At 43.0% G+C, this 25,243-nt stretch overlaps 1 protein-coding gene across 2 annotated transcripts in view; it reads left to right on the top strand.

Moving 5' to 3' along the window:
- Window positions 1-355: 355 nt before the first annotated feature.
- Window positions 356-25,243, top strand: part of LOC111182058 (general transcription factor II-I repeat domain-containing protein 2) — a 54,241-nt gene continuing 29,353 nt past the window's right edge. For both annotated transcript variants that reach the window (XM_022588118.3, XM_022588117.3), the window contains exons 1-3: window positions 356-804; window positions 8,786-8,889; window positions 15,944-16,082. In XM_022588118.3, coding sequence (XP_022443826.2) covers window positions 8,791-8,889; window positions 15,944-16,082 — 238 coding nt within the window. In that variant the 5' untranslated portion in view covers window positions 356-804; window positions 8,786-8,790. The remainder of the gene's footprint in view (window positions 805-8,785; window positions 8,890-15,943; window positions 16,083-25,243) is intronic.

The raw sequence follows: 25,243 nt of genomic DNA, 5'->3' as shown, positions 1-25,243 counted from the left end.
TTTGCAAAAGAAAATGTGTATTAGAACATAACTTCAAGACAGTAAAAAATGAGAACGCTGCCTTCAACTGCGTCTGAATATTCCTTTAAAACGAGAAACAAGGCAGCTATGTTAAATCGGATCAATGGGTAAAAGGTTTCTATTCTCCTTTTGGCATATATAAAATATGTAACTTTGCTTAAACAACACTATAGTAATATTCGACTACTTGCTGGAGTGCCATCACCATCTGATGGACAGCTGGGTTGGTTATGTCACTGACCCCCATCAAAATGTGAGGACACGTTGTTACAGTATTATAACAACTCGTTGGCTTTAAGGCAGATTCACCGGTCACTGGAGTTGTGACCTCACCGCTTTAAAGGTACAAACTGCAATCATACGAAACTATCAAATTAAATAACAGCAAGAAAGTAGTCCACGTTCGGGGGCGGTGTCAGGGGCGAGACCAGACACATGCAGCCACTCATCTAAGACTGAAGATGGACGAGCACTTCTGGCCTTGAACACAGCGGGACTAAGGGACTTCACTGAACTATTCCACGGCACCGGAAACGGCAACTCCCACTTGGGGCGCTGCGGACACACGAGTCTAGGCTGCCTTCCAGGAAGCCAAAAAAAAAAAAAAAAAAAGGAAAAGAAAGAAAAAGAAGGGATAGTGGAGAGCAGGGCTTCGGCCGCCGCCCACACGCCCTCGCCTCTTCGCGGTTGCGGCCGCCGCCCTCGGCCCCCGGGCCACTCCCAGGTGGCTCAGCCCTCGGACCCCGCGGCCGGCCGGGCGCTGCCCGCCGGCGGGGACCTCAGGTGCGTACCCCGCCCCCGCCGCAGCCGCCATTAAGAGCGGGTGCTTTGCTTGGAACTTTCTCGTCCCGCGGGCCTGACGGAGGGGAGGCCTGGGGAGACCGCCCGCCCAGGCGCGCGGGCTGCAAGCAGCCCCTTCGCAGCCAGCCCGACCGGCCCCCGAACCGGCGCCCCGCGGGCAAGGCCCGAGGAGTGGGGGTGGGGCGGGGAAGCCCTGGCGCGGGGGCAACGGTAGCACGCACGGAACGCGCATACCTCTCCTTCTGATTGGCTGAGCGGAGGCGGTGGGGGCGGGTGCTGCAGACTCTGGGCTCTCTAAGACCCGATGTACGTGAGGTCACGCTCCAGCTGGCGTACGTGGGGATACCGCGCAGCGTGCGGACGCGCTTGATTGGTTAGTGGGGGGGCGGGTCAGACGCTGTTGCCTGGTAACTGCGCCCAGTTCCACGGCGGTGTCCCGACACCGCCCCTCACGTCGCGCACGTTGCCGAGTGGCGCGCGGTGTGGGGTTTGTCGTGGGTGTGGTCACTGGGGCGGCCACCAGTGGCCGGTTTGTTGGCAGAAAACCAACCTAGAGGTCAGAAGAAGGCTCTGGTCCTAGACTACAGTCCCTCACGATTATGATTTAGAGATAAAGGAGAAAAAAGGTTTGTAGGGCTATATTCCCCGTGCTTCGAACCCAAGCTTTGCTGTTTAATAACAGCTTTATTGACATAACGCCATGAAATTCACCTTTAAAAGTGTATAATTCGGTGGTTTTTGTTTATTCACAGAGCTGTGCAACCATCACCAGTAATTCTAGAACGTTTTCATCACCCCCAAAGAAACCCCATATCGATTAGGCAGTCATTCCCCTTTCCCATCCCTGCCCTGGACACCGCCAATGTGCTTTGTATCCCTGTGTCTCTGCCTATTCCAGGTATTTCCTAAGGATAGAATCATCAAAGGGAGTGTTTTGGGTCTGGCTTCTTTCATTCCTTCTTATGGCTGAATAATAATTCATTGTATGGATATACCACATTTTCATCTTCCATCAATTGATGAATGTTTTTGGATTATTTCCACTTTGGGGCCATTATGAATACTGCTGTTGAACATCAGTGTTCAAGTTTTTGGGTGGACATTTGTTTTCAACTCTTGGGTACATACCAAGGAATGGAATGGCTGAGCCAAAAATGCCACCGTTTAGTTTCCTGCTGGTAATTTGAAGTAAGCAGATGTCTAAATACGGGATTGGAAATTGGCAAATTGGATATTGCTCATAGCTGCTGTCGAAGAGTTGAGCAGCCTTTTCTCTTCTTTTCTTCCACCTGGAGAGGAAGGCTTGATCTGTATGACCGGCCACCTTGCCTTCAGTGGACACAGGGCTTGGCGCCAGGCTACTGCAGTTGTTAATGCATTTGGAAAGGGTCAACTTTCTTTCTGCCTTCCTGTTGTTTAGTGCCCCACAGCTCTGGGTCTTTGCCCACACCTGCTGCCTGGAAGCTCTCTTCTCAAGCAGAACTTGCTAACATGCTTTCAGTCTCATCCCCCAGGTTGTCGACTCAGAACCATTTCGGGGGGTTCTGGCTTTCATTTTGCCTAAATTACCTGCTATCCTGTATCTATGCGGGTCTGTCTAACTCGAGATCGCAGGATGTGGATTTTATTCACATAAAAATCACTTTGTTTCCCCCTTGTCTTTCCTGCCAGCAGTGTATGTTTTCATATAGCACGTGCTCATTACATTTTTTTAAATTTTAAACATTTGTTTGGCTAAGCTAAAGTTCTTGATTATTTGTTAAGCTTTTTTTTTTTTTTTTCATTTAATTTGGCCACGCTGCACGGCTTGTGGAATCTTAGTTCCCCGACCAGGGACTGAACCCGTGGAGTCCTAACCACTGGACCCCCAGGGAATTCCCAAGCATTTAATTTTGACTTTTTTTTTTCATTTTTTGACATTGAAAATACATATTATGTCTAATTCTTTTCCATACTCCTTGGTCATTCCAGAAGAGTCCTGGTTGTCTTGAAATTTGTTATTATTCTTTTTCTAGGATATTTTTTCCCAGCTTGAGATATAATTGACATATAACACTGTATTAGTTTTAGGAGTACAACATAGTGATTTGACATATGTATGTACTGTGAAATGACTACCACAATAAGTTTAGTCAACACTCATCACATCACATAATTACAATTTTTTTTTCTTGTGGTAAGATCTACTCTCTAAGCAACTTTCAAATATACAGTACAGTATTGTTAACTATAGTCACCATGCCCCAGGACTAGTTTATTTTATAACTGGGAGTTTGTACCTCTTGACCACTTCAATACATTTCTGTTGAATGTTGAATAGGTACACCTGCATTTGTAGTTTCCACTTACTGTAGGCCTGGGCTGAGTCAGGGAGAAGGTGGCACCTTGGGAACTTGCTAATTAAAATCAAGGCCTCAGGGACCTGAAAAATTAACCTTTGAAAAGGTAAATTTAGAAACAGTTTAAAAAATAAAGCTGGTGTCTATTTCAAGATTTCAGAGGTTTGATAAATGGAGTGGATGACATTCCAAAATTTAAGTGGTGGAAATGAATTCTAGAATAGGGATGGGCAAATTTTTTTGGTAAAGGGTCAGATAATAAATATTTCCAGCTCTGAGGACATGTGGTCTCTGTCACATGCAACCCTGCCTTTGCAGGAAAGCAGTCAATGGACAAGATGCAAGCCAGTGAGTGTGGCTATGTTCCAATAAAACTTTATTTATAAAAATAGGTGGTAGTCTGGTTTTGATGTTTGCTTTTCATTAGTAAAATATAACATTGAAAAGGAGAGAAAGTCCTCAAAGTTTGCTGGGAAAACTGTGAGATTTGAGAGTTGTTTCAGTTTACATCTCCAGTTTTAAAAAAGCAAAAAGTTAAGCACTATATAAAATCTGTGATCTAAATGAACAAAGCTGGTGCTTTAGATTTCAGTAGAAAAGTTAATCACCATATAGGCTTTGGGGGTTTGAACTCTGGTACAAGCTCTCATTGTCAAGGATTTTTAACTATTAGAATGCAATGATTTTGTTTCTCAGGGAAATGTCCTCAAGGTGGGAAACCACATGATTAGCTTATAACCATGGTTCATTAGTTTGGATGTGCTGTTGACACATGGTGTGTTCTAAATCATAAAATGTAAAAGACGAAGTTCCTGCCTCCATTTGCTGTTAAGTAAAGGGTGCAAACAAAGCAATAATTATGAAACATACATTTTTAAAATTATTGCTGGCAGCACAGTTGACACCAACCGATAATAGCTTTTTTGAGTTCCACCTAGTTTCATTCTGCCTGTTATTTTATTCTCTGTTAAAGTTTTGGCATCACAGTCCTCTCAGAGATTACTGTGGTGTAATTACAGATTAGGTGCAAGCATAAGAGCCTGGAATATGCCAGTCCCTTAAGTGGGCTCAGATCTCTGGTGGCGCTCAGTGTGAGCATCTCACAACAGTGTGTCTGGTTCTACTGTTTAAAAATACGTATTTTTCATACATCGTGGCCCCTACACTACATCATTGGATGATTAATGGAAGAAACAATGACCCATGTCAACACTGCAGGGAAAACTGGCTCTGCAGGATTTAGCAAGAGGTCACAGAGAGGTCACGATGAATCCACTATTCATGTCATCAACATGAGAGTCAGCATACTGTGGCTTTGAGGGTTCCAGTAGCTGCTAGGTGACCAGCCAAGTATGTGATAAGGCTTTAGAGAGACTGCAAAGTATTAAAGTTATGGCTAGACGACGTGAAATCTAAAGACAGATCTATCGATGGCAAAGTTCTAAGAAAAAAGGGAAACCACCACCAAAGAGGGGATGGACTTGTGATAGACAACGCAGAGCCCGCTAGGGGTGGTTGACAGATTTCAGAACTACTTACCTGAAAAAATGTGTGGTGTCGGCAAAGTTGCATCTGCTGATAAAGAGCTAGAAAATCCTCTCCCCTAAACAATGAAAGAAATCATGGAAGAAAAATGTTCTCTCTGGGAAAGATATATACTGCTTCCTCGGATAATGTTGACCATGCTTGAATTTGCCTTTTGGTATACCTACTTCCATTGTAAGACTCGACTCCGCTGAATGAGACATAGTCTTTTTTTTTTTTTTTTAACAGTGTTTGAATTAGTTAGCTCTGAAAGATAATGGTCAAGAATATATTTCTTCATCACAGTTTTAAAAAACAGTAAGGTATTAAAGAGCTTGGTTCCAGGTTTATCTTTAGAACAGTGCAAATTTACCCACGTGAGTCCTTTTTTAAAACAAATATTTTCTTTATTTTAGATAAAAATTGAACACATGTTCACTATATTTAAAAGCTTATTTAAAAATCTTTGTGAGATTTCTGTAACTTCCAATGGGAAAATTATTTTAATATTTCAACAAGTAATGCAGCTGACACGTAAAGATAAAGAAAAGAAATTGGAGTGAAACTCTAGCTTTGCCAATATTTTGCATAAAAAAATTATTTCAAGTTGGACCTTTTAATATGAAGTAATTTAATCAGAATTCTTTTTTTTTTTTATAAATTTATTTATTTATTTTTGGCTGAGTTGGGTCATCGTTGCTGCGCGCGGGCTTTCTCTAGTTGCGGTGAGCGGGGGCTACTCTTCGTTGCAGTGTGTGGGCTTCTCATTGCGGTGGCTTCTCTTGTTGCGGAGCACGGGCTCTACGTGCAAGGGCTTCAGTAGTTGTGGCACGTGGGCTCAGTAGTTGCGGCTTGCAGGCTCTAGAGCACAGGCTCAGTAGTTGTGGTGCGTGGGCTTAGCTGCTCCGCGGCATGTGGGATCTTCCCGGCCCAGGGCTCAAACCCATGTCTCCTGCATTGGCAGGCGGATTCTTAACCACTGCGCCACCAGGGAAACCCCCAATTCAGTGGTTTTTAATATATGCATGGAGTTGGGCAGTCATCACCACAGTCAATGGTAGAACATTTTCATCACCCTGAATAGAAACCCTGTACCCTTTAGCTACCCCACCTCCCAGCCCTAAGCAACCACTAATCTACTTTCTGTCTCTATAGATTTCCCTATTCTGGACATTTCATATGCATAGACTCATGTAATATGTGGTTCCCTTGATTTTAAAACGAGGGGGCCCATAGAAGTTCAGAGGTGAAAGGAACCTTCATAGTAAGTGATTGATTTAGTCATAGAGGAGGAACCTGAGGGCCGCCGCCCACTGGGGTCCCAGAACAGGTTGGTGGTCTGGGGAACCCACAACCTGGCTTTCCTGGCCCCTGCTTCTGTGAGGACCAGCCCATCATGCCTCATGCCCTGTAAGCTTGCGTCACCAGCCTAACTTGGTGTGTCCTCTGGTGTTCACTGTTAATGCCACTGTGTGATAGCAGTTTCTTTCTGGCAAAGGGAGCAGGAGAGGATGCAGCCACCGGGTTAGGGGTGCAGGGGATGTTCCATGAACAGCGTTGACTAAGGACTATCCAGGGAGGACTTCCCTGGTGATCCAGTGGCTAAGACTCTGCGCTCCCAATGCAGGGGGCCTGGGTTCGATCCCTGGTCAGGGAACTAGATCCCACATGCCACAACTAAAGATTCCGCATGCTGCAACTAAAAGGAGATCCTGCACGTGGCAACGAAGATCCCGTGTGCCGCAACTAAGACCTGGCACAGCCACAAATAAATAAATTTTTTTTTTTAAAAAAAGGACTATTCAGGGAAATGACCTCTTGGGACAGGCAAAGAACAGTTCGGTGAATTTCTGTTGTAATCCAGATACAGCCGTTTCTAGAGAGCAGAAAGCCCCAAACGAAATGCATCCTTCCCCATCAAGTCTGACGGGACTCAGTCCCCTCCAGCGCTCTTACCATCAAAAAGTACTAAGATGCTCTCGAAAAGTTCTGGTAATGAATAGGACCTCTCCTCGCCTGTGGCATCCCCACGGGCTGTTGGTATGGTGTCCCTCCCATTTCTTAACACACACTGAATGTGATTGACATAACAGATCTACAGCAATTGAAGGTGAGAAGTGGAAACAGCAGTAGGCAGGAAGTTGCCCAGCGTCTAGCTTTTCATGGACAAATCAACATGTTTGTAACCTGAGAATACATCTGCTCCTTTTTCTCTGTCTGGGATAATAAAGGGAAAATAAGAATTATGAATGAAAATATTCTGAGCTCCCAAAGAATCAGGATAGGGCATAATCTAAGTGCATAGTCTGGTAAGTGGCAAAAATAGCGTGCCTTTGCTGTTTCATGCTTTGTGATACCCATTTCTTCGGCCTGCTGTACTTAGTGATCATCATGGAATCTAGATGCTAGAGGAAAGAGTTTCTAAGACTTAACACGTGTCCTTGGTGGTGCTGCTTGCTGCTTTTTCTGACTCCAGCTCTGTGGGAATAGAGTCCTTGTTATGACAAACAACATTCACAGACTTCTATCCGTTTTCAAATATGGGTGTGATAACAAGTGTCAAAGAGTGTCAAAGTCTTGATATTAAGATAATTATTTAAAAGCTTCAAATTGGGACTTCCCTGCCAGTCCAGTGGTTAGGACTCCGCGCTTCCACTACAGGGGGCAGGGGTTCGATCCCTGGTCGGGGAACTAAGATCCTGCAAGCCTCGCAGCGTGCCTAAGTAAATAAATATTTTTAAAAATAAATAAATAAAATAAAATCTTCAAATTGAAGTATATTTCCTCACCTGTTCATGCCCAGGTCTTACCTGTTAATTTATGTTCCTGGTATGATGTCACACTCTCATGTTCTATTTCACAATGGGGAAAGTTATAAAAAAATTTTAAGTCAAACAATTTGCATCCTAATGGCTCTGTACATGCTAGTTAGTCTCCGTTCTTTCTTTCTCAGGAAGACCTCAGCTCTAACCTAAGAGATCCTCAAGGATCCTCAAGTGTCTTCAGAAGATCTAGATAGATGAGTAGTTATATTTTTAGAATTCCTTTTCAGCCTGCTATATCCATCCAGATTGGCTAGGGTAGGCGATGGTTAAAAACACCACCAGATTTTGGTGCATTCAAGGAGCAAGGATTTATTCCTTGCTTGCCCTAGAGGTCTCTTGTGATTGGCTGTGGGTCTGATCCACAGTTTCCCCAATCTGGAACCCAACCATATGGAACGTGGCAGATCCACTGCAGAGCAAGGAGTGTGGCAGGAACCTCTGCGTGGAAGTGACGTCATTTCCCTGACATCCTTGGCCAAGGCAAGGCACGCGGCCACATACCTTCAAGTGGGCAAGGAATTGAACCACGGGCTCTGAAAGAAACGTTTGCGAATATTTCTGAATAGCCTTATAGGACCACCGTACTTCACCCCCATAGATCCTTAGGCTTCCTCCCACATACATATTTATGTTGATCTGTTTATCTTTTGCTTACAGACATAATTAAGCCAGATACTGCAGGGGCAGGACACAATGACAAGTGCTTACATTGTATATGCTCTAGTTCAAAGAACTCTTTTTATGATGTTAGAGAAACTTTTGCAAAGAAACTTTTTAATGCTCACTTGATTTAGAGTCTGGGGAAAATTAGAATGAGCTTTCATGCAGAAGTCCTAGCAGGAAAAGGAAGGAAGGGATTTTCCCTTCCCATCTGTAATACACAAAGCCACTTCTCTCCTCTTCCTGTGTATGTGGACCAGAATGTGGTGCCAGACATGGTCGGGCTGAAATCTGACAAAACAACACGGGATCAATAAAGGACCTTCCTTACCTTCCTTCCTCCTCGTCTGGGAAATAGTTAACATGCCTCTCTAGCATACCTGAATTTATTTTATGAGAAGGTGATATCTAGGTTTAGTGGAAAATACACTATGGAAAGTTAGCATTGCTCTACAGAGACCTTAGGCAAAGCACTTACTGTCTCTAAGTGTTGGTTTCTTCACCTTTAAAGGAAGGGTTGAACCAGGTCACCTGTGAGGACCCTCACAGCTCTAAACATGTTGAGCAGGACACTGAATTTCTACCACTCACTTTCCTAATACTTCTCTTTCCTAGGGATCATGGCCCAAGTAGCAATGTCCACCCTGCCCATCACAAATGAGGAGTCCTCGGAGAGCAGGATGGTGGTGACGTTCCTCGTGTCTGCCCTTGAGTCCATGGTGAGATGGCTTTGCAGATCTATAAAATGTCACGTGGTTGGATCACTGCCGAGCATCAGAACGGTGAAGCACTTCACCGACACTTTTGATGTTCAGCTTCAGTGTTACATCCTATCTGTGTGCACATATCCTTTTTTATAGGGGATGACGGGCTCGTCAGATAATTAAGAAATTTTTTTCTTACATTATGGATGGAATTGTATAAATGTAATCTCTCTAGATCTGAAAATTTAATGAAGGCCCCTCCGTTACCTTGTTTGAGAATACTTTTGTTTAAAGTCAAAGGTAAATTAATAATCCAGGGGCAAAAAAATAATAATAATCATCCAGGGGCTTCCCTGGTGGTGCAGTGGTTGAGAATCCACCTGCCAATGCAGGGGACATGGGTTCAAGCCCTGGTGCAGGAGGATCCCACACGCCACGGAGCAACTAAGCCCGTGCGCCACAGCTACTGAGCCCGCGTACCACAACTACTGAAGCCCACGCGCCTAGAGCCCATGCTCTGCAACGAGAAGCCACGACAATGAGAAGCCCGTGCATCACAGTGAAGAGTAGCCCCCACTCACCGCAACAAAGACCCAACGCAGCCAAAAATAAATAAATAAATATTTTAAAAAATTAATAATCCATTGATATGCATCTGTTTTACATCCAAAGTGTAAAACTTACCTTGTGGGTGAAAATTTCAGGGGAGATTTACATAACCTCAAGGCATCTGATCACAACGTATTGATTAAAAAATGGAACATCAGTAACTTTATAAAAGTAGAGAAACCTGACAGCCACCCCCTTAATCAAGTGACCAAGGGGAACATCAGCAGTAATGGGACGGAGGGACCTCCCGAGCTGCCTGGTGGGAGGAACTGAGGAGGGGCAGTGCTGCATCCTGGCATTCCTGCCTCCAAGGAGGAAGCATAGGACAAACCCACATTTACGGACATCCTACAGAATAACTGGGCTGCACTTCCATAAATGTCAGTCTCACGAAAGACAAAGATGGAGATCTGTCTGTTCCAGATGGAAGGAAACTAGAGAGACAGGACAGCCAATAGAAAGTGCGACCCTGGACTGGATCCTGGACCAGAAAAAAATCTAGAGAGAGATTTACTTTTTCTATAAAGAACATTATTGGGTCCATTGGCAAAATACCAAACACACAGGTAACTCACTCACATACACACACGCATACCTAGACCCATCATATTTAAACTGTAGAAAACCAACTATAAAGAGAAAATTTTAAAGCAACTTAGGGTAAACTGAATAACGGCCCCCAAAGATGTCCTGTCCTCATCCCCAGAGCCTGTGAACGTTACCTTATTTGGCAAAAGAAAGTTTACAGATGTGACTAAGCTAAGGATCTTGAGATGGGAGATTATCCTAGATTATCTGAGGGTAAATAAAAATGTTAAAAAAAAACAACAACCCTGGAATGAATTTTTTTAAAAAGCATCAGACCTATTTGAAGAGAACTAGAAATATCTTACCCCAGAACTGACCACATTCCTTCTTTTGACAAATATTCATGAAGCAGCTCCTATATGTCAAGGTCTTCTAGGTGCTGGGGCCAGAAGACTTGAGAAGACAGATAAGGTCCCCCTCACATAGATTTCATGTTCTACTTGGGGAGACAGACAATAAACAAACTCTGTGTGTGTGTATCAGTAAATATAATATTATTTTAAAATGAGGGTCAGGGGGACTTCCCTCGTGGTCCAGTGGCTAAGACTCTGCACTCCCAATGCAGGGGGCCTGGGTTCGATCCCTGCTCGGGGAACTAGATCCCACTCACATGCCGCAACTAAAGATCCCACATGCCGCAACTAAGACCTGCACAGCCAAATAAATAAATAAATATATTTTTAAAAAATAATTAATAAAACAAGGGTCAGAAAACAGAGGTTTAAGGGAGAGAACAGATGGTTAAGGGCGGTGGTCTGGGAGAAGTTCTCTGGGCAGTTGCCCTTTATGCAAAGACCTAGATGAAGTGAGGAAGTGAGTCAGGCCAGTATCTGGGGGCAGAGTGTTCAAAGCACCAAGAACAGCTTGTGCAAAGGCCCCTTGGCAGGAACAAGTTTGGTGTTTTCAAGGAATATCAAGAAGTCTAGTAACACTGGAGCAGAGTGAGGAAAGAAGATGTGGTCAGAGGTCAAGTACAAGAGGCTGCGACTTCCCCTGCAGTCCACTGGTTAAGACGCTGTGCTCCCAATGCCAGGGGTCACGGGCTCAGTCCCTGGTCGGGGTAACTAAGATCCCGCATGTCACACGTTGCAGCCAAAAAAAAAAAAAAAAGAGGCAGCTGGTGACCAGATCATATCAAGACTGGGACTTTTTCCCTCAGGTAGTGGGAAGGCATTGGAAGGTTTTGAGCAAAGGAGTGATGGCAGTGGCGGGGGGTGTTTGTGTCAACAGTCGATGACTGTGGAACACGAGTGGAAGCAGGGAGACCAGTTTGCAGGCCATGGTTCACGTGGGAGGTTTTGGTGGCCTGGACTAGGGTGGGAGTGGCGGACATAAGAAGCAATGGGACCACAAAGATCTGATGAAGGTAGAGTTGCTAGGACTTACCGACGGATTGGATGGGAGCTATGACATTTTCTTGAGAAAATCAAGTTTTGTGTGTGTGTGGTAGGATATATATATATATACACATGACGTAAAATTTACCATCTTCACCATTTTTAAGTGTACAGTTCGGTGGCATTAAGTACATTCACACTGCTGTGTGACCCTCACCACTGCCCATCTCCAGAACTTTTTCATCTTCTTAAACTGAAACTCTGCCCTCATTAAACAGTTATTCTCACTCACCCCTTCCTCGAGCCTTCAGAAACCGAGGTGTGTGTGTGTGTGTGTGTGTGTGTTTTAATAAAATGTTATCGTACTTAGGAATACTTTTACTATTTACAGAAAAGCTGGAGACTTCCCTGGTGGTCCAGTGGTTAGGACTCTGTGCTTTCACTGCAGGGGGCCCGGGTTCGATCCCTGGTTGGGGAAATAAGATCCCACCAAGCCGCGTGGCCTGGCCAAAAACATAAATAAATAAAAGCTGTAAAGATCATACAGAGAGCCCCCACATACTCCTCACCCATAACTTACATAATTGTGGCACGTTATATGTAACTATGGTACATTTGCCGAAACTAATAGATCAATACCGTACATCACTATTAACCAACTCCAGACTTCACTCGAATTTCATCAGCTTTTCCACTGATGTCCTTTTTCTGCTCCAGGCTCCACCCTGTGATCCCACATGGCATTTAATCATCCTGTCCCGTTAGGCTCCTCTGATCTGTGACAGTTTCTCAATCTCTTTTTTTTTGCGGTACGCGGGCCTCTCACTGTTGTGGCCTCTCCCGTTGCGGAGCACAGGCTCCGGACGCGCAGGCTCAGCGGCCATGGCTCACGGGCCCAGCCGCTCCGCGGCATGTGGGATCTTCCCGGACAGGGGCATGAACTCGTGTCCCCTGCATCGGCAGGTGGACTCTAAACCACTGCGCCACCAGGGAAGCACTCCTCTTATTTTTGATGACTTTGACAGTTCTGCAGAGTTCCGGTCAGGTATTTTATCGAATCTCCTTCCGTTTGGGTTTCTCTGACGTAGCCCTCCTGTTTAGACCAGGGTTATGGAAAGAAGACCGGAGAGGTGAGATGCCTCATCTTCTCATCACATCGCGTCAGGGGTGCGTGGCACCAACGTGTCACTGGTGAGGCTCATCTGGATCACTGGGTCAGGGTGGCACGATGGTATAAAAGAATTTATACCCTTTGAGTCAGGTGAGCCACTGACATGATTCCAGCCCATGGAAATAAACGTGTCCGGAAATGTTTACATCCTTGGAATTTTTTTTTTTTTTTGAGGTACAATTGACATACAACTTGGATGTTTATTGTAGTGTTATTTGTACCAGGAAAATAACTTCAGTAATGTTATGGTTAACCTATGGCATATACATAGGATAGAATATTATATATTCATTCAAAAATCAGGTTTTTCAGTATTATAAATGCTCAGAAATAATGAAAAGTGAATAAAGCAGAATGCCAACCTATATACAGTAGAATGTTTCTAATTTTGTTTTTAAAAATTGTGTGTGCATATTTTAAAATGTGAATAGTGGGTAATTTTAGGTAATGGAATTAGAGGTGATTTCTTTTTCTGTGTACTTTTCTGTATCTGCTAAAATTTTTATAACAGCATATATCATAATGAGAAAAAAATGCTTTTAAAAAGATATTTTCTACCAATGATGACCTAAGTAAGACTAAAGATTGATAACTTCACCTAATACCAGATTCTATACTTTAGATAAAGAGCTGAATTTTTGGTTCATTTGACACAGAGATAGATTTGCCATGAAGTTAATGGAACTTAAAAGCTTCTGGGCACCTGCCTTGCACTGGCCACTTCCATGGCCTTGGGGGATCCTAGCAACACATGCACATATGTTTTTGTAAAATTTGCTGAAGTGACATCTTTTCACCACATCAGTTAAGGTTGCTGTCTCCTGTTCTGCCTTCCTCTTTCTGTCACAAGCCCTGTGTTAACTTCCTCTTGCTGCTATAACAAATTACACAAACTTAGAGGCTTTAAACGCCACACATTTATCTGACGACGGTTCTGGAGTTCAGAAGGCAGAAAGTGGGTTTTACAGAGCTAAAATCAAGGTGTCAACAGGCTGTGCTCCTTCTGGAGGCTCCCAGGGAGAAACTGTGCCTTGCCCTTCCCAGCTCCTCGGGCTGGAATTCCTTGACCTGTGGTTCCTTCCAGCAAGGGCACCAATGTGCCCTTGGATTCCCTTGTCATCCCCTTCTGCCTCCTTCTTTTTATACTAGGATCCTTGTGGTTTCATTAGGGGACCCCTGTGGCCCCACCCAGATAATCAAGATAATCTCATCTCGGGCTTCCCTGGTGGTGCAGTGGTTAAGAATCCGCCTGCCGATGCAGGGGACACGGGTTCGAGCCCTGGTCTGGGAAGATCCCACATGCCGCAGAGCAACTAAGCCCGTGGGCCACAACTACTGAGCCCGCGTGCCACAACTACTGAAGCCTGCGTGCCTAGAGCCCATGCTCTGCAACAAGAGAAGCCACTGCAATGAGAAGCCTGCACACAGCAACGAAGACCCAAGGCAGCCAAAAATAAATAAAATTAAATTTTGAAGACCTTTAATTAAATAAAAAAAGACAATCTCATCTCAAGATCCTAACTGTAATCACATCTGCAAAGTCCCTTTTGCCTGTAAGGTAACATAACAGGCTCTGGGGATTAGGACGTAGACATCTTTAGGGGCCATTATTCTGCCCCCCATAAGCCACTGTGTCAGGTGATGTTTGAGTGGAGATGGGCATTTTGGGAGTCTCAAGAAGGGGAAGATGGGTTGGAGATTACATTTAGTTTTAGTTTAGTGGTAAGTATTACGTGGCTTGATGTTATTTCTGTGTCTGGGTAAATTATTGCTAGATGTCCTGGTATAGGAACGGTTTCCAGGAATAATCCGATTGTCAACTCTTCCGGTAACTCGACATCAAGGGACAAGACCCGAGGTCATATTGTGGTGTGAACATGTTCCCAACTCCAAAAGTATGTGGGTAGTAGAGGAGAAACAAGGTTTTAAATGTACAGAGCCAGCAGCTAGTCTGTGGAAAATTCTTCCAGTCGTTAAATGGGTGTAATTGTCAACAGAGGATTTGTTTTTCATCGATGCGTTGTCAAAACGGAAGTTCCCTCTGGTCAGGAAGATACTCAGTAACATAGCGTATTCAGTTATAAATACACCAAACATTCTTTTAAATTGTTGAAAGGAACTACATAAAGTAGAATTTATCAGAATTCTTGTCTGTAGCACCACGAAGAACAGCAAGTGTGTCTGTGGTATGAATTTTCATGTTTATTCATCCTTATCATCAATAATAAAAAGGTAATCACATTGGAGGAAACATTAAATTATCTCTATTCTCTTCATAGAAAATGATATTATGAAATTTTTGTCACAGGAAGAGGCAGAGTCTGCAGCCAAAGATGTAGGGAAAAAAGGCACATGAGACAGGCGTGTCAAGATTCTGTACTCAGTTCCAACATGGGTGTTTTCCCCACACTGACAAGCAATTCTTAGACACCAGCTGGGTGTCCTACCATTCACCTCAATCCTGACACTATTTACCTAGAGAGAGCATCAGATTCCACAGGTTAAGGGCTCAGTCCTACAAGACTGTCTTCCCTACCCCTCCCCCAACTTCAGATGCCATTGGCAAGCCCGCATCGTCACCTGTGCGTCTGACCAACCCACTATAGATTGGAGGGTCCCACGTGCCCCTCCTCGGGTTCGATTAATTTGCTAGAGCTGCTCACAGAACTCAGAGAAGCATTTGATTTACTAGACTGTTATAAAAGGATATATATAACTCAAGGACAGAAAGATGGGAGAGATGCACAAGGCAAGGTGTGGGGAAAGGGGAACAGAGCTTCCATGCCCTCTCCAAGTGCACCACTCTCCCTAAATCTCCACTTGTTCATCAATCCTTTTGTCTTTTCCTTCATTACCTAGGGATGATGGATTAAACCACTGGCCATTGATTCAATCTACAGCCCCTCTCCCCTCCCCAGAGGTCGGGGGGTGGGACTGAAAGTTCCCACCTTCTAATCACCTGGTTGGTTTTCCCAGCAGCCAGCCCCCATCCTTAGGCTGGTCCCAAAGTCACCTCATTAACAAAGCAAAAGACACCTTTATCTCGCTCTTAGAAAATTCCAAGGGTTTTAGGAGCTTTGTGCCAGAAACAGTGGAAGACAACCAAATATATACATTTCTTATTATAAATCACAAACATCACAGGTGCTGAATAAAAATCTTCTTCTCGTGGTTTTATGATGTTAATGGTATTTGCTTGATAAAATTTGTGTTTTTTTTTTCTTGGTGGTTTTTCTCGTTCTAAAGAAATATTTGTTTTGTACCTAATTTTGTACTTTTTTTCTTAAGGCAGACCTCACAGCCCCCACAAAAATCCAGACCTACCCTTGCAGATAACATTTCATTCTTTTTTTTCCCATTTCAGTGTAAAGAACTGGCCAAGTCCAAGGCGGAAGTGGCCTGCATTGCAATGTATGAAACAGACGTGTTTGTCGTTGGAACAGAGAAAGGACGTGCTTTTATCAATGCCAGAACGGATTTGCAGAAGGATTTTGCAAAATACTGTAGGTGTTAACAATTTTATCCTTTGTATTCGTAAATCTTAGAATTTTGGCAGGCAAGACTTACGTATTATTTTCTTCTAAGATGCCATAAGCATTATCCTAAAAATGGTTCCGACACATCCCTTTGATTAGCAAAACACCGACTCCAAGAAGCACGGTCAATGTATTTTACACTGTATCCTCTGCAGGGCCCTGGTTTTGTAGAATACATTTGAAGAACATAGAGGAAACTGTCTTTCATTCCTAAAATAAAACCAAATTGAACAAAAATACTCTTATTTTACTCCCTCCCAAAGGAAAGGGAAAAACTCCTTCAAGGCCTATTCGGTTTTTCTTTCAGTTAATAGCCATTATACTCCTTTGTCTTTTTTTTTTTTTTAAATGTAGGACTTTCAGGGCCTTCAGTGTACCGATATGTGTTACAGGGAGCATTAGTGAGCATATGTGGTCATCTGTGAGCTAAACTAGTCTAGTGTGTTAAAACCTACATGCTGTATAATGATTATCTCTACCACTGTAGGTCATCTGACAGGTATTGAATTAGCAATCTTGTATTCCCTGGAACCAAGAAAGGAAAAAAAAAAAAAAGTTTATCAGAGGGTGTGTGTGTGTGTGTGTGTGTGTGTGTGTGTAGGGAGATATGGGTATAGATATATTGATGTCTCCAAGGGTTGGCAAAGGATGTATATATCCTCTCTCTATATGTATACAGTTGACCCTTGAACAACATGGGTTTGAATTGCACAGGTCCATATATATTTGGAATTTTTTCAATAGTAAATACTACAGTACTACAACATCTGTGGTTAGTTGAAACCACAAATGAGGAACCGTGGATACGGAGGAAACGTGGATACTGGAGGCCGACACTAAATTATACACAGATTTTCACCAGCACCCCTACCTTCATGTTGTTCAAGGGCCAACTGTATACCATTTTACTACAAAACAAACCTATATCTATAAAAGATCATATATATATATATATATAGGAGAGAGGGTGATTGATTCGGACTGACTTTTAAGACCAAACTTAGGGTCTCTACTATCAAGGAGATTAAAAAAATGAAGCAATCTTTAAATAAGATGGTGAGCATGTAATTGATGAACAAGAAGGGTATGCTCAGATCAACGTCAGCTGCCAACTGGATTTCTAATCGTTGAAACTGAATCACAGATTTTTAAAAAATTTTCACAGTGCATGCTAATTTTTCATATATAAAGTTATTCATATTTCTCTGAATATGTTTTCTCTCCTTTTTCCTTGATAAATCTTGTAAGGCATTCATCTCTTTTAATTAAATTTCCAATAAGACAACTTTTGGCTTTGTGATTTTGTCTATTGTTTCTTTGTTTTCTTTGTCATTTATTTCTGCTCTTTATTATTTCCTTATTTAATTGAATTTAATTGCTTTTCTTTTCTAGCTTCTTGATTTGGTAGCTTAGGTCATTGAGTTTTTTTAAAGAATATTTAAAGTTATAATTTTTCCTTTAGGTTCTGCTTTAGCTGTAACCCTCAGACTTTGATATGTTGTGTTTTATTATGATTTTGTTCAAAGTATTTTCTAAGAACCCTAGTAATTTCTTTTTGACCCATGGTTACTGAGAAGCATGTTGCTTAATTTCCTAATATTTGGAAATTTAGGGATTATTGATTTCTAGTTAAATCCCATTGTGGTCCAAAAACATACTCTGTATGATTTTAATCCTTTTGAGTTTATCAAGACCTAATTTATCACTTAGCACATCATTTATGTTGGTGACTAGTCCATGTACCCTTGAAAAGAATTTAGATTCTGCAGTTAACAGACCAATGAGGTCAAGTTGTTAAATGTTATTCAGTTCATCTGTATCATTTCCAATTTTCGCCTATTATCTTATCCATTATTGATAGAGGATTGTTAAAATAGCCAACTATATTGCATATTTGTTCCTCCTTTTGGTTAGTACATTTTGCTTCACACATGTTGAAGATATGAATATGAACGTTATTAGATATAAATTTAGGATTGTAATGTTTTCCTGCTGAATTGACCCTTGTTTTCCTCACAAAATATTCCTCTTTGTTTCATTTATCCTCCTGATCTTGAAGTCTCCTTTGTCTTGTATTAATATAGCCTCACCAGCTTTCTTATGACTAATATTTGCATAGCACATCCTTTTCTATTCATTTACTTTCAGCTCTCTGTACTTTATATTTAAACTATGTCTCTTGTAAACATGCAGTTAGGTCTTTTTTGTAAAAACCAGTCTGAAAATCTGACTCTTGGATTGTTTCATCCATTTACATTTAATGTCATCATTTATATGGTTTAGTTTAAGGCTTCTGTGTTGCTGTTTCTTTTCTATTCATCTCATATATTCTTTGTTCCTTTGAGACTTTCCTGCGTTATTTTATTTCTTATTTTTTTAATAAATTAATTTTATTTATTTATTTATTTTGGCTGCATTGGGTCCTCGTTGCTGCATGCCTGCTTTCTCTAGTTGTGGCCAGCGGGGGCTACTCTTCATCGTGGTACACGGGCTTCTCATTCTGGTGGCTTCTTTTGTTGCAGAGCATGGGCTCTAGGCACGTGGGCTTCAGTAGTTGTGGCATGTGGACTCAGTAGCTGTGGCTCGTGGGCTCTAGAGCGCAGGCTCAGTAGTTGTGGCACATGGGCTTAGTTGCTCTGCGGCATGTGGGATCTTGCCAGACCGGGGATCGAACCCATGTCCCCTGCACTGGCAGGTGGATTCTTAACCACTGCACCACCAGGGAAACCCCCTGTGTTATTTTAGATCGAGAAATTTTTTGTATTATATTTTATCTCCTCTATTGACATTTCAGCTCTTTTAGGTTTTTTTTTTTTTTGGTTATTCTTGGGATTATAATATGCCCTCCTAATTTGTCACAGTGAACCTAAAATTACTATTTTTCTACTACACCTACAATGTAAGAACCTTAAACAGTATAATTCTGTTTACTTCTGTCTAGCCCTAATATGTTATAAATCCTGCAACACCTTATGATGTTTGTTTTAAGCAATCACTTTCCAAAATTTTTCAAAATAATCTTTTATATTTACCTACATATGTACCCTTTCTAATACCCCTTTTTCCTTCTTGTAGCTCTGGATTTCCATCTGGAATTATTTCCCTTCAGCCTGAAGAACTTTCTTTAGCATTTCCTTTAGTGTGGGTCTAATAGTAAGAAACCCTCTCTGATTTTGTTTATCAGAAAATGTATTTACCTTGCCTTCATTTGTGTGTGTGTGTGTGTGTGTGTGTGTGTGTGTGGTTTAAAAAAAAACATAAAATTTACCGTTAAACCACATTTATGGGTATGGTAGTTCAGTAGTGTTGAGTATATTCGCATTGTTGTGAAACAGATCTCCAGAACTCTTTCATCTTGCAAATCTGAAGCCCTATATCCACTAAATAAACAATTCCCTTTCCCCCACTACCTTGGCCCCTGATAACCACCATTCTCCTTTGTTTCTATGAGTGTGACTATTTCACACACCTCATCTAAGTGGAATCAGAGTACTTACACTATTAACGCCTGGATTATTTTACTTTGGGCATAGCATCCTGGGGTTTCAGCCATGTTATAGCATGGAATGGGACTCAGTCTGCCTTCAAACACCTCTAATGAATTTTTCAGTTCAGTTATCGGATTTTTCAGCCCCAGAAGTGCCGTTTGGTATTTTTATAGTTCCTCTTTGTCAGCACTCTCATTTTGTTCATGTATCATTTAGTTGTCTTTCTGTACTCTCTTTTAGTGCATTGAGGATCTTTATTTTAAATTCTTCGTCAGGTAGTTCATAGATCTACATTTCTTGAGAATTGGTGTCTGGAGTTCTATTTTATTCCTTTGAGTGGGCCTTGTTTCCCTGCTTCTCTGTATGCCTTGTAATTTTTTTTTCCCCCCCTGGGATTTTTTCCTGGGCATTTGAAAAAACAACCACGTCTCCCAGTCTTTGCTTACTGGCTCCGTGCAGGAGAAGACCACCCATCAGCCCCGCTGGCTGTTCTAGAACCTCTCAAACCTTTTTGAATCTCTTTCGCCCCCTGGTGTCTCCCACAGAACTGCAGCTCTGAGTTAAGTCAGTGCTCTGAGTCAGGCAAGATATAAATCAGTTCCTCCAGTAACCCCCAGACAAGCCAGAATGTTGGACACACAGTCCACTCTTTTGTTTCCACGTCAAGGGAGGAGCCCCAGTCTGGGGGTTCCTTCGCAGCTGCTCTGCACTATGCCACGTAGAGGGAGAAGCATGAATAGGCACAGCAAATGCTGCAAACCTTCCTACCCCTGTGCTAAAATCTCTTCTTGGCTTTCCAATGGCTGGGGCGCCATAGCTTCTCAGCTGGTCTGCAGAGTTCTCACAGAGATGTTCTGGTCCGTATATTGTTAATTTGGTGTATCTGTGGAGGAAGGAAGGCCCATTGCTTCCTAGTCTGCCATCTTGCCAACATCATTCTCCTTGCTTTCATTTCTGAAGAATTTTTTTTTTGAAGTATAGTTGATTTACAACATTATGTTAGTTTCAGGTGTACGGCAAAATGATTCAGTTATACATATATTTATATATTCTTTTTGAGATTCTTTTCCATTATGGGTTATTACAAGATATTGAATATAGCTCCCTGTGCCATACAGTAGGTCCTTATTGTTTTTTGAAGACTGCTTTTACTCGATATAGAATCTGGCTTGACAATTTTTTTCCTCCAGCCCTTTTTTTTCTCTTTTGGCCGCATCGCGTGGCTTGCGGGATCTTAGTTCCCCGACTAGGGATTGAACCTGCGCCTTAAGCAGTGCAAGCATGGAGTCCTAACCATTGGACCGCCAGGGAATTCTCTTCCTCCAGCCCTTTCAAAGTTTCATTCCATTTCCTCCTGGTTGCCACTGTTTGTTTTAGATAACAAAGTCAGGTTCGAATTCTTATTTTTGTTCCCCTGAAGGTAATGTATCTTTTTCCCTAGCTCTGTCTCATCTTTGGTTTTCAGCAGTTTGGCCATGAAATGCCTATTTATAGCCTTCTTTGTTTTTACCCTACTTGGTCTGTGGAGCTTACTGAATCTGCATGTTGACGTCTTCATCAATGTTGGACATTTTTGGCCATTCATATCTCTTCAAATATTTATTCTGATTCTCTTCTTAATTTACACAGAGAAGGAAATTTGCTATTTAATGTTTTTTTTTTAAATTATCTTTGGCTGCATTGGGTCTTCGTTGCTGCACGTGGGCTTTCTCTAGTTGCGTTGCGCGGGCTTCTCATTGCGGTGGCTTCTCTTGCCGTGGAGCACAGGCTCTAGGCGGGCAGGCTTCAGTAGTTGCAGCACGTGGGCTCTAGGGTGCGCGGGTTTCAGTGGTTGTGGCTCATGGGCTCTAGAGCGCAGGCTCAGTAGTTGTGGCGCACGGGCTTAGTTGCTCCACGGCACGTGGGATCTTCCAGGACCAGGGTTTTAACCCGTGTCCCCTGCATTGGCAGGCAGATTCTTAACCACTGTGCCATCAGGGAAGTCTGGCAGGTGGATTCTTAACCACTGCATCACCAGGGAAGTCCAGAAATTTGCTATTTATTGTCTCACAAGTCATTAAGGCTCTGTTCCTTTCCCCACCCCACTTTTTCTTTTTGTATTCAAGTTTCAGATTGGATAGTTTCTATTGGCATTTCTCTGAGGGCACTGATTCTTCCTTCAGCCGTATCCAGGGTGCTGTTAAGTCCATCTGGTGAAATTTTCATTTCCGATTATTTTCCATTTCTAAAATTGCGTTTTCTTTCTTCCTTTTCTGGTTAGCATTTTCATTTCTCTGTTGCAATTTCCCTTATATTAATTTGTTGTGTTCACCACCCCTATAAAAGGTCTTTCATGTGTTTATAGCAGTTGTTTTAGTCCTTATCTGGTAATTTCAACATCTGGGTCATTTCTGGTTCTACGTCTATAGATTTTTTTTTCTGTCTTGGTCATGGGTCACATTTTCCTGCTTCTTCACATTCCTACAAATCTTTCATTTTATACTGGGTATTATGCATGATATGTTGTAAAAATCTGCTAAGTAAAATTGCATTTTGTTCTGGCAGGCAGTTAAGTTACTGGCAGGTCACCCTGTCCCCATGTGGATGAGAGTTGCCCTTGGCCCTAGAGCATCCCTCTTAGTCTCAGAAGGCGGCTCCTCCTCCTAAGATGTGCCCCTTAGTTTCACAAGGTGTTAAACAAGCTTCTCGAGCTTGGTGGATCTTGAATACCAAACCCTGTCTTTCTGGCACCACACAGCTGTTTAAATCTCTGCTCAGCAATTTACCTTCCAGATGTTGCTTTTCCTTAAAGCCTCACCCTGTGCTTGCACAGTTTGGAGACGAAGCAGGAATTTGAGGGAAGATGCTATGATGATACTAGGTCTCCTACCTCTGTGACTCATTTTCTCCTGAATTTCCCTTTCAGTGTTTAACCACAATGGCAGTCCTTATATGTGACATAGATTTCCTCGTTTCACTAAGACTGCTGCTTTTCGGTTAAGCTCTATTTCTCCCTGAGTCCCACAGGAAGTCAGGAGTTCCCATGGGGGAAAAGCCAGGTCAATGTGCATCTCATCCCATATGTGTGCTTCCCTTCTTTCGAGGATAGCATTCCTTCCTGCTTTCGCCTGTTTCTGGTTGTTCTTCAGTGCTTTCAAGTAGTTATCTTCTCATTTTGTCCAGAGCTTATCGTTCATTGTTCCTGGCAAACACACAGTTCTCTGCCATCGCTGGACAGTAATACTGGGTGTCATTCTTGAACGTGTGATGGTTATTTCTCTAGAAGCTGTCTTGAAAGTTAGGAAAAATTATCATGGAATTGCATCAAAAACACATTTACCTGCCTTCTGAAGTTAGAAACCAACTCCCTGCTGTATAAGCATTCACAAATTTAATCCTCAAAACAGAAGGAATTTAGAATCAACCTGGGTCAGGGTTATAGGTGCTTAATATTAAAGCAATAAAAAGTAAACCAGGGACTGGCGAGCTTTCTCTGTAACGGGAGTGATAGTAAATGTTTTAGTCTCTGGGTCATTACAGCCTCTGTTGCAGCCGCTCACCTTGCTTTTGTAGCACGAAAGTAGAAGCAGGTGATATGGCGATGAATGCACCTGGTCAATAAAACTTTATTTACAGCACTGAAATGTGAATTTCGTGTTATTTTCTCAGGTCATGAAGTAAGTCCTTTTGAACTTATTTAACCATTTCAAACTATGAAAAACCGTTCTTAGCTCACAGCTCATACAAAACACAGGCCGTGGGCAGGAATGTGGCCCCAGGCTGTAGTTCACTGACCCCTGGACTAAACCTGCAGGCAGTACTGTCAGTTATTCTGTTTACCTCTTATTTTACCTGTGGGCCAAAATTGTTTGAATGACCAAGCACACATAGCACGTTTTCACCTGCTTCCTTCTTTTAGCCTAATTGGTTCTGATATGTGAACATGCCTAGGAATTGCTTTGCAGAATTGTTTACACAGAGCTATATATATCCTGTACTTCCTGGATGTCTGAGGGTTTTCAAGTATAATTCTGTCTGTGCATGATTTTTGCCTTACATTTGACCCTAGAACGTAACTCCATTGTACAAGCCTCTCTGGCCCAAGAAATCACTTTGACGGTTTTCAAGTTACTGCCTCTCTACTCCAAGTCCACCCTTCTTTGTCCTGCCTTGTGATACTGGAACTGGCCCCTGTAAACATTTCTCCCTTGGCAGCTGGCCTAGGTAGGACCTACCTTGGAGGCTTTTTCAGGAGGTCCCTGGAGGAGGAAGACACTTCTCTTCCCGTTTCCAGTGGGCTCACACCTGCTTGTACCTGTAGCACACGGTGACCAATTGCACTTGGGATTCCCAGGGGCACCCCTGCCGCACACAGCATCCAGTTGGCTCCCCTGCATCCCAGCCAGCTGCCCGGCAACTCACACAGAAGTCCCAGAAAGTTCCAGAAGGAAGCTTCCCAGAGAAATCTTAGGGGCACCACACCCACCGGCAATTTCCCAGGGAGTTAGTTCCACCAGCGCCTGAGAGAGGGGCCTCCTAGAAAGTTCTGCTGGCATCACCCCATGGGTGGTTTCCAGAGTTCTGCCACCGCCCCAGGGAACAGCTTCCCTGCAACAGCGAATCTGGCGGCACCCCAGGGGCCACTTGCCAGTGGTTTCCACTAGCACCGCTAGAGGACGGGTCCATGCTTGCCAGCCCCAGTTTATGGCACCCCTGCAGACTCTGCCTCCTCCCCAGAGAGGCCTGGATCTCAGCCTCGGGGGGACTCTCTTCCAGGATTAGTTTCTCCCTCAGCCCTTGCGGTGGTCGATGCTCCTGCTGCCTGTTACTTGTGTGTTGTTTAGAGTTCTCATTACCCCTCAGCAGTTCATCCTTGTTACTATGATTCTGTTTTGGTTTTTTTTTTTTGGCTGCACCAAGTCTTAGTTGTAGCATACAGGCTCTTAGTTATGGCTCGTCCCTAGGTCCCTCACCAGGGATCAAACCCGGGCCCCTCGCATTGGGAGCACAGAGTCTTAACCTCGGGACCACCAGAGAAGTCCCACTAATAATTCTTTTATTAAACTTTCCCTGTTCAAATTAATGTGTGGTTTCTGTGTCCTGACTAACCCTGATGAAAACAAACAGTTTCAAAACTTTTGCAGTAGCAGCTGACTGGGGGGCTGGTCCCAAACCTGCCCAGTGCTGAGGGTCTTCCTACACAGTGACTGTCACTTGCAGACTGGATAGCAAATAATTTTCTTTTCTTTTTTTTTTTTTGGCTTCCCTACTTGGCCTGCAGGATCTTAGTTCCCCAACCAGGGATGGAACCCGAGTCCTCTGCAGTGGAAGCGCAGAGTCCTAACCACTGGACCGGCAGGGAATTCCCAGCAAACAATTTTCTGTTACCATTTCCTCTGAACTACTAATAATTCCTTATATGTTGAATTATTTATTGTTTATCAGTAGATTCATTTCAGAGGTGATCACTATGTTATTTTATCCTGTTCATCAGAAATAGCCTGTTCTTTGTTGTGTTTTTTTTTTTTTTAATTAAAAGGTCTTGTTTTAGACTTCCCTGGTAGCGCAGTGGTTAAGAATCCACCTGCCAATGCAGGGGACACGGGTTCAAGCCCTGGTCCGGGAAGATCCCACATGTCCCAGAGCAGCTGGGCCTGTGTG

Source organism: Delphinapterus leucas, chromosome 15 (genome assembly GCF_059928025.1).
Source record: "Delphinapterus leucas isolate spDelLeu-1000000601 "Yukka" chromosome 15, BTC_Dleu_Yukka2, whole genome shotgun sequence".
Classification (NCBI taxonomy): domain Eukaryota; kingdom Metazoa; phylum Chordata; class Mammalia; order Artiodactyla; family Monodontidae; genus Delphinapterus; species Delphinapterus leucas.
This window is presented reverse-complemented; position numbering and strand designations above follow the sequence as displayed.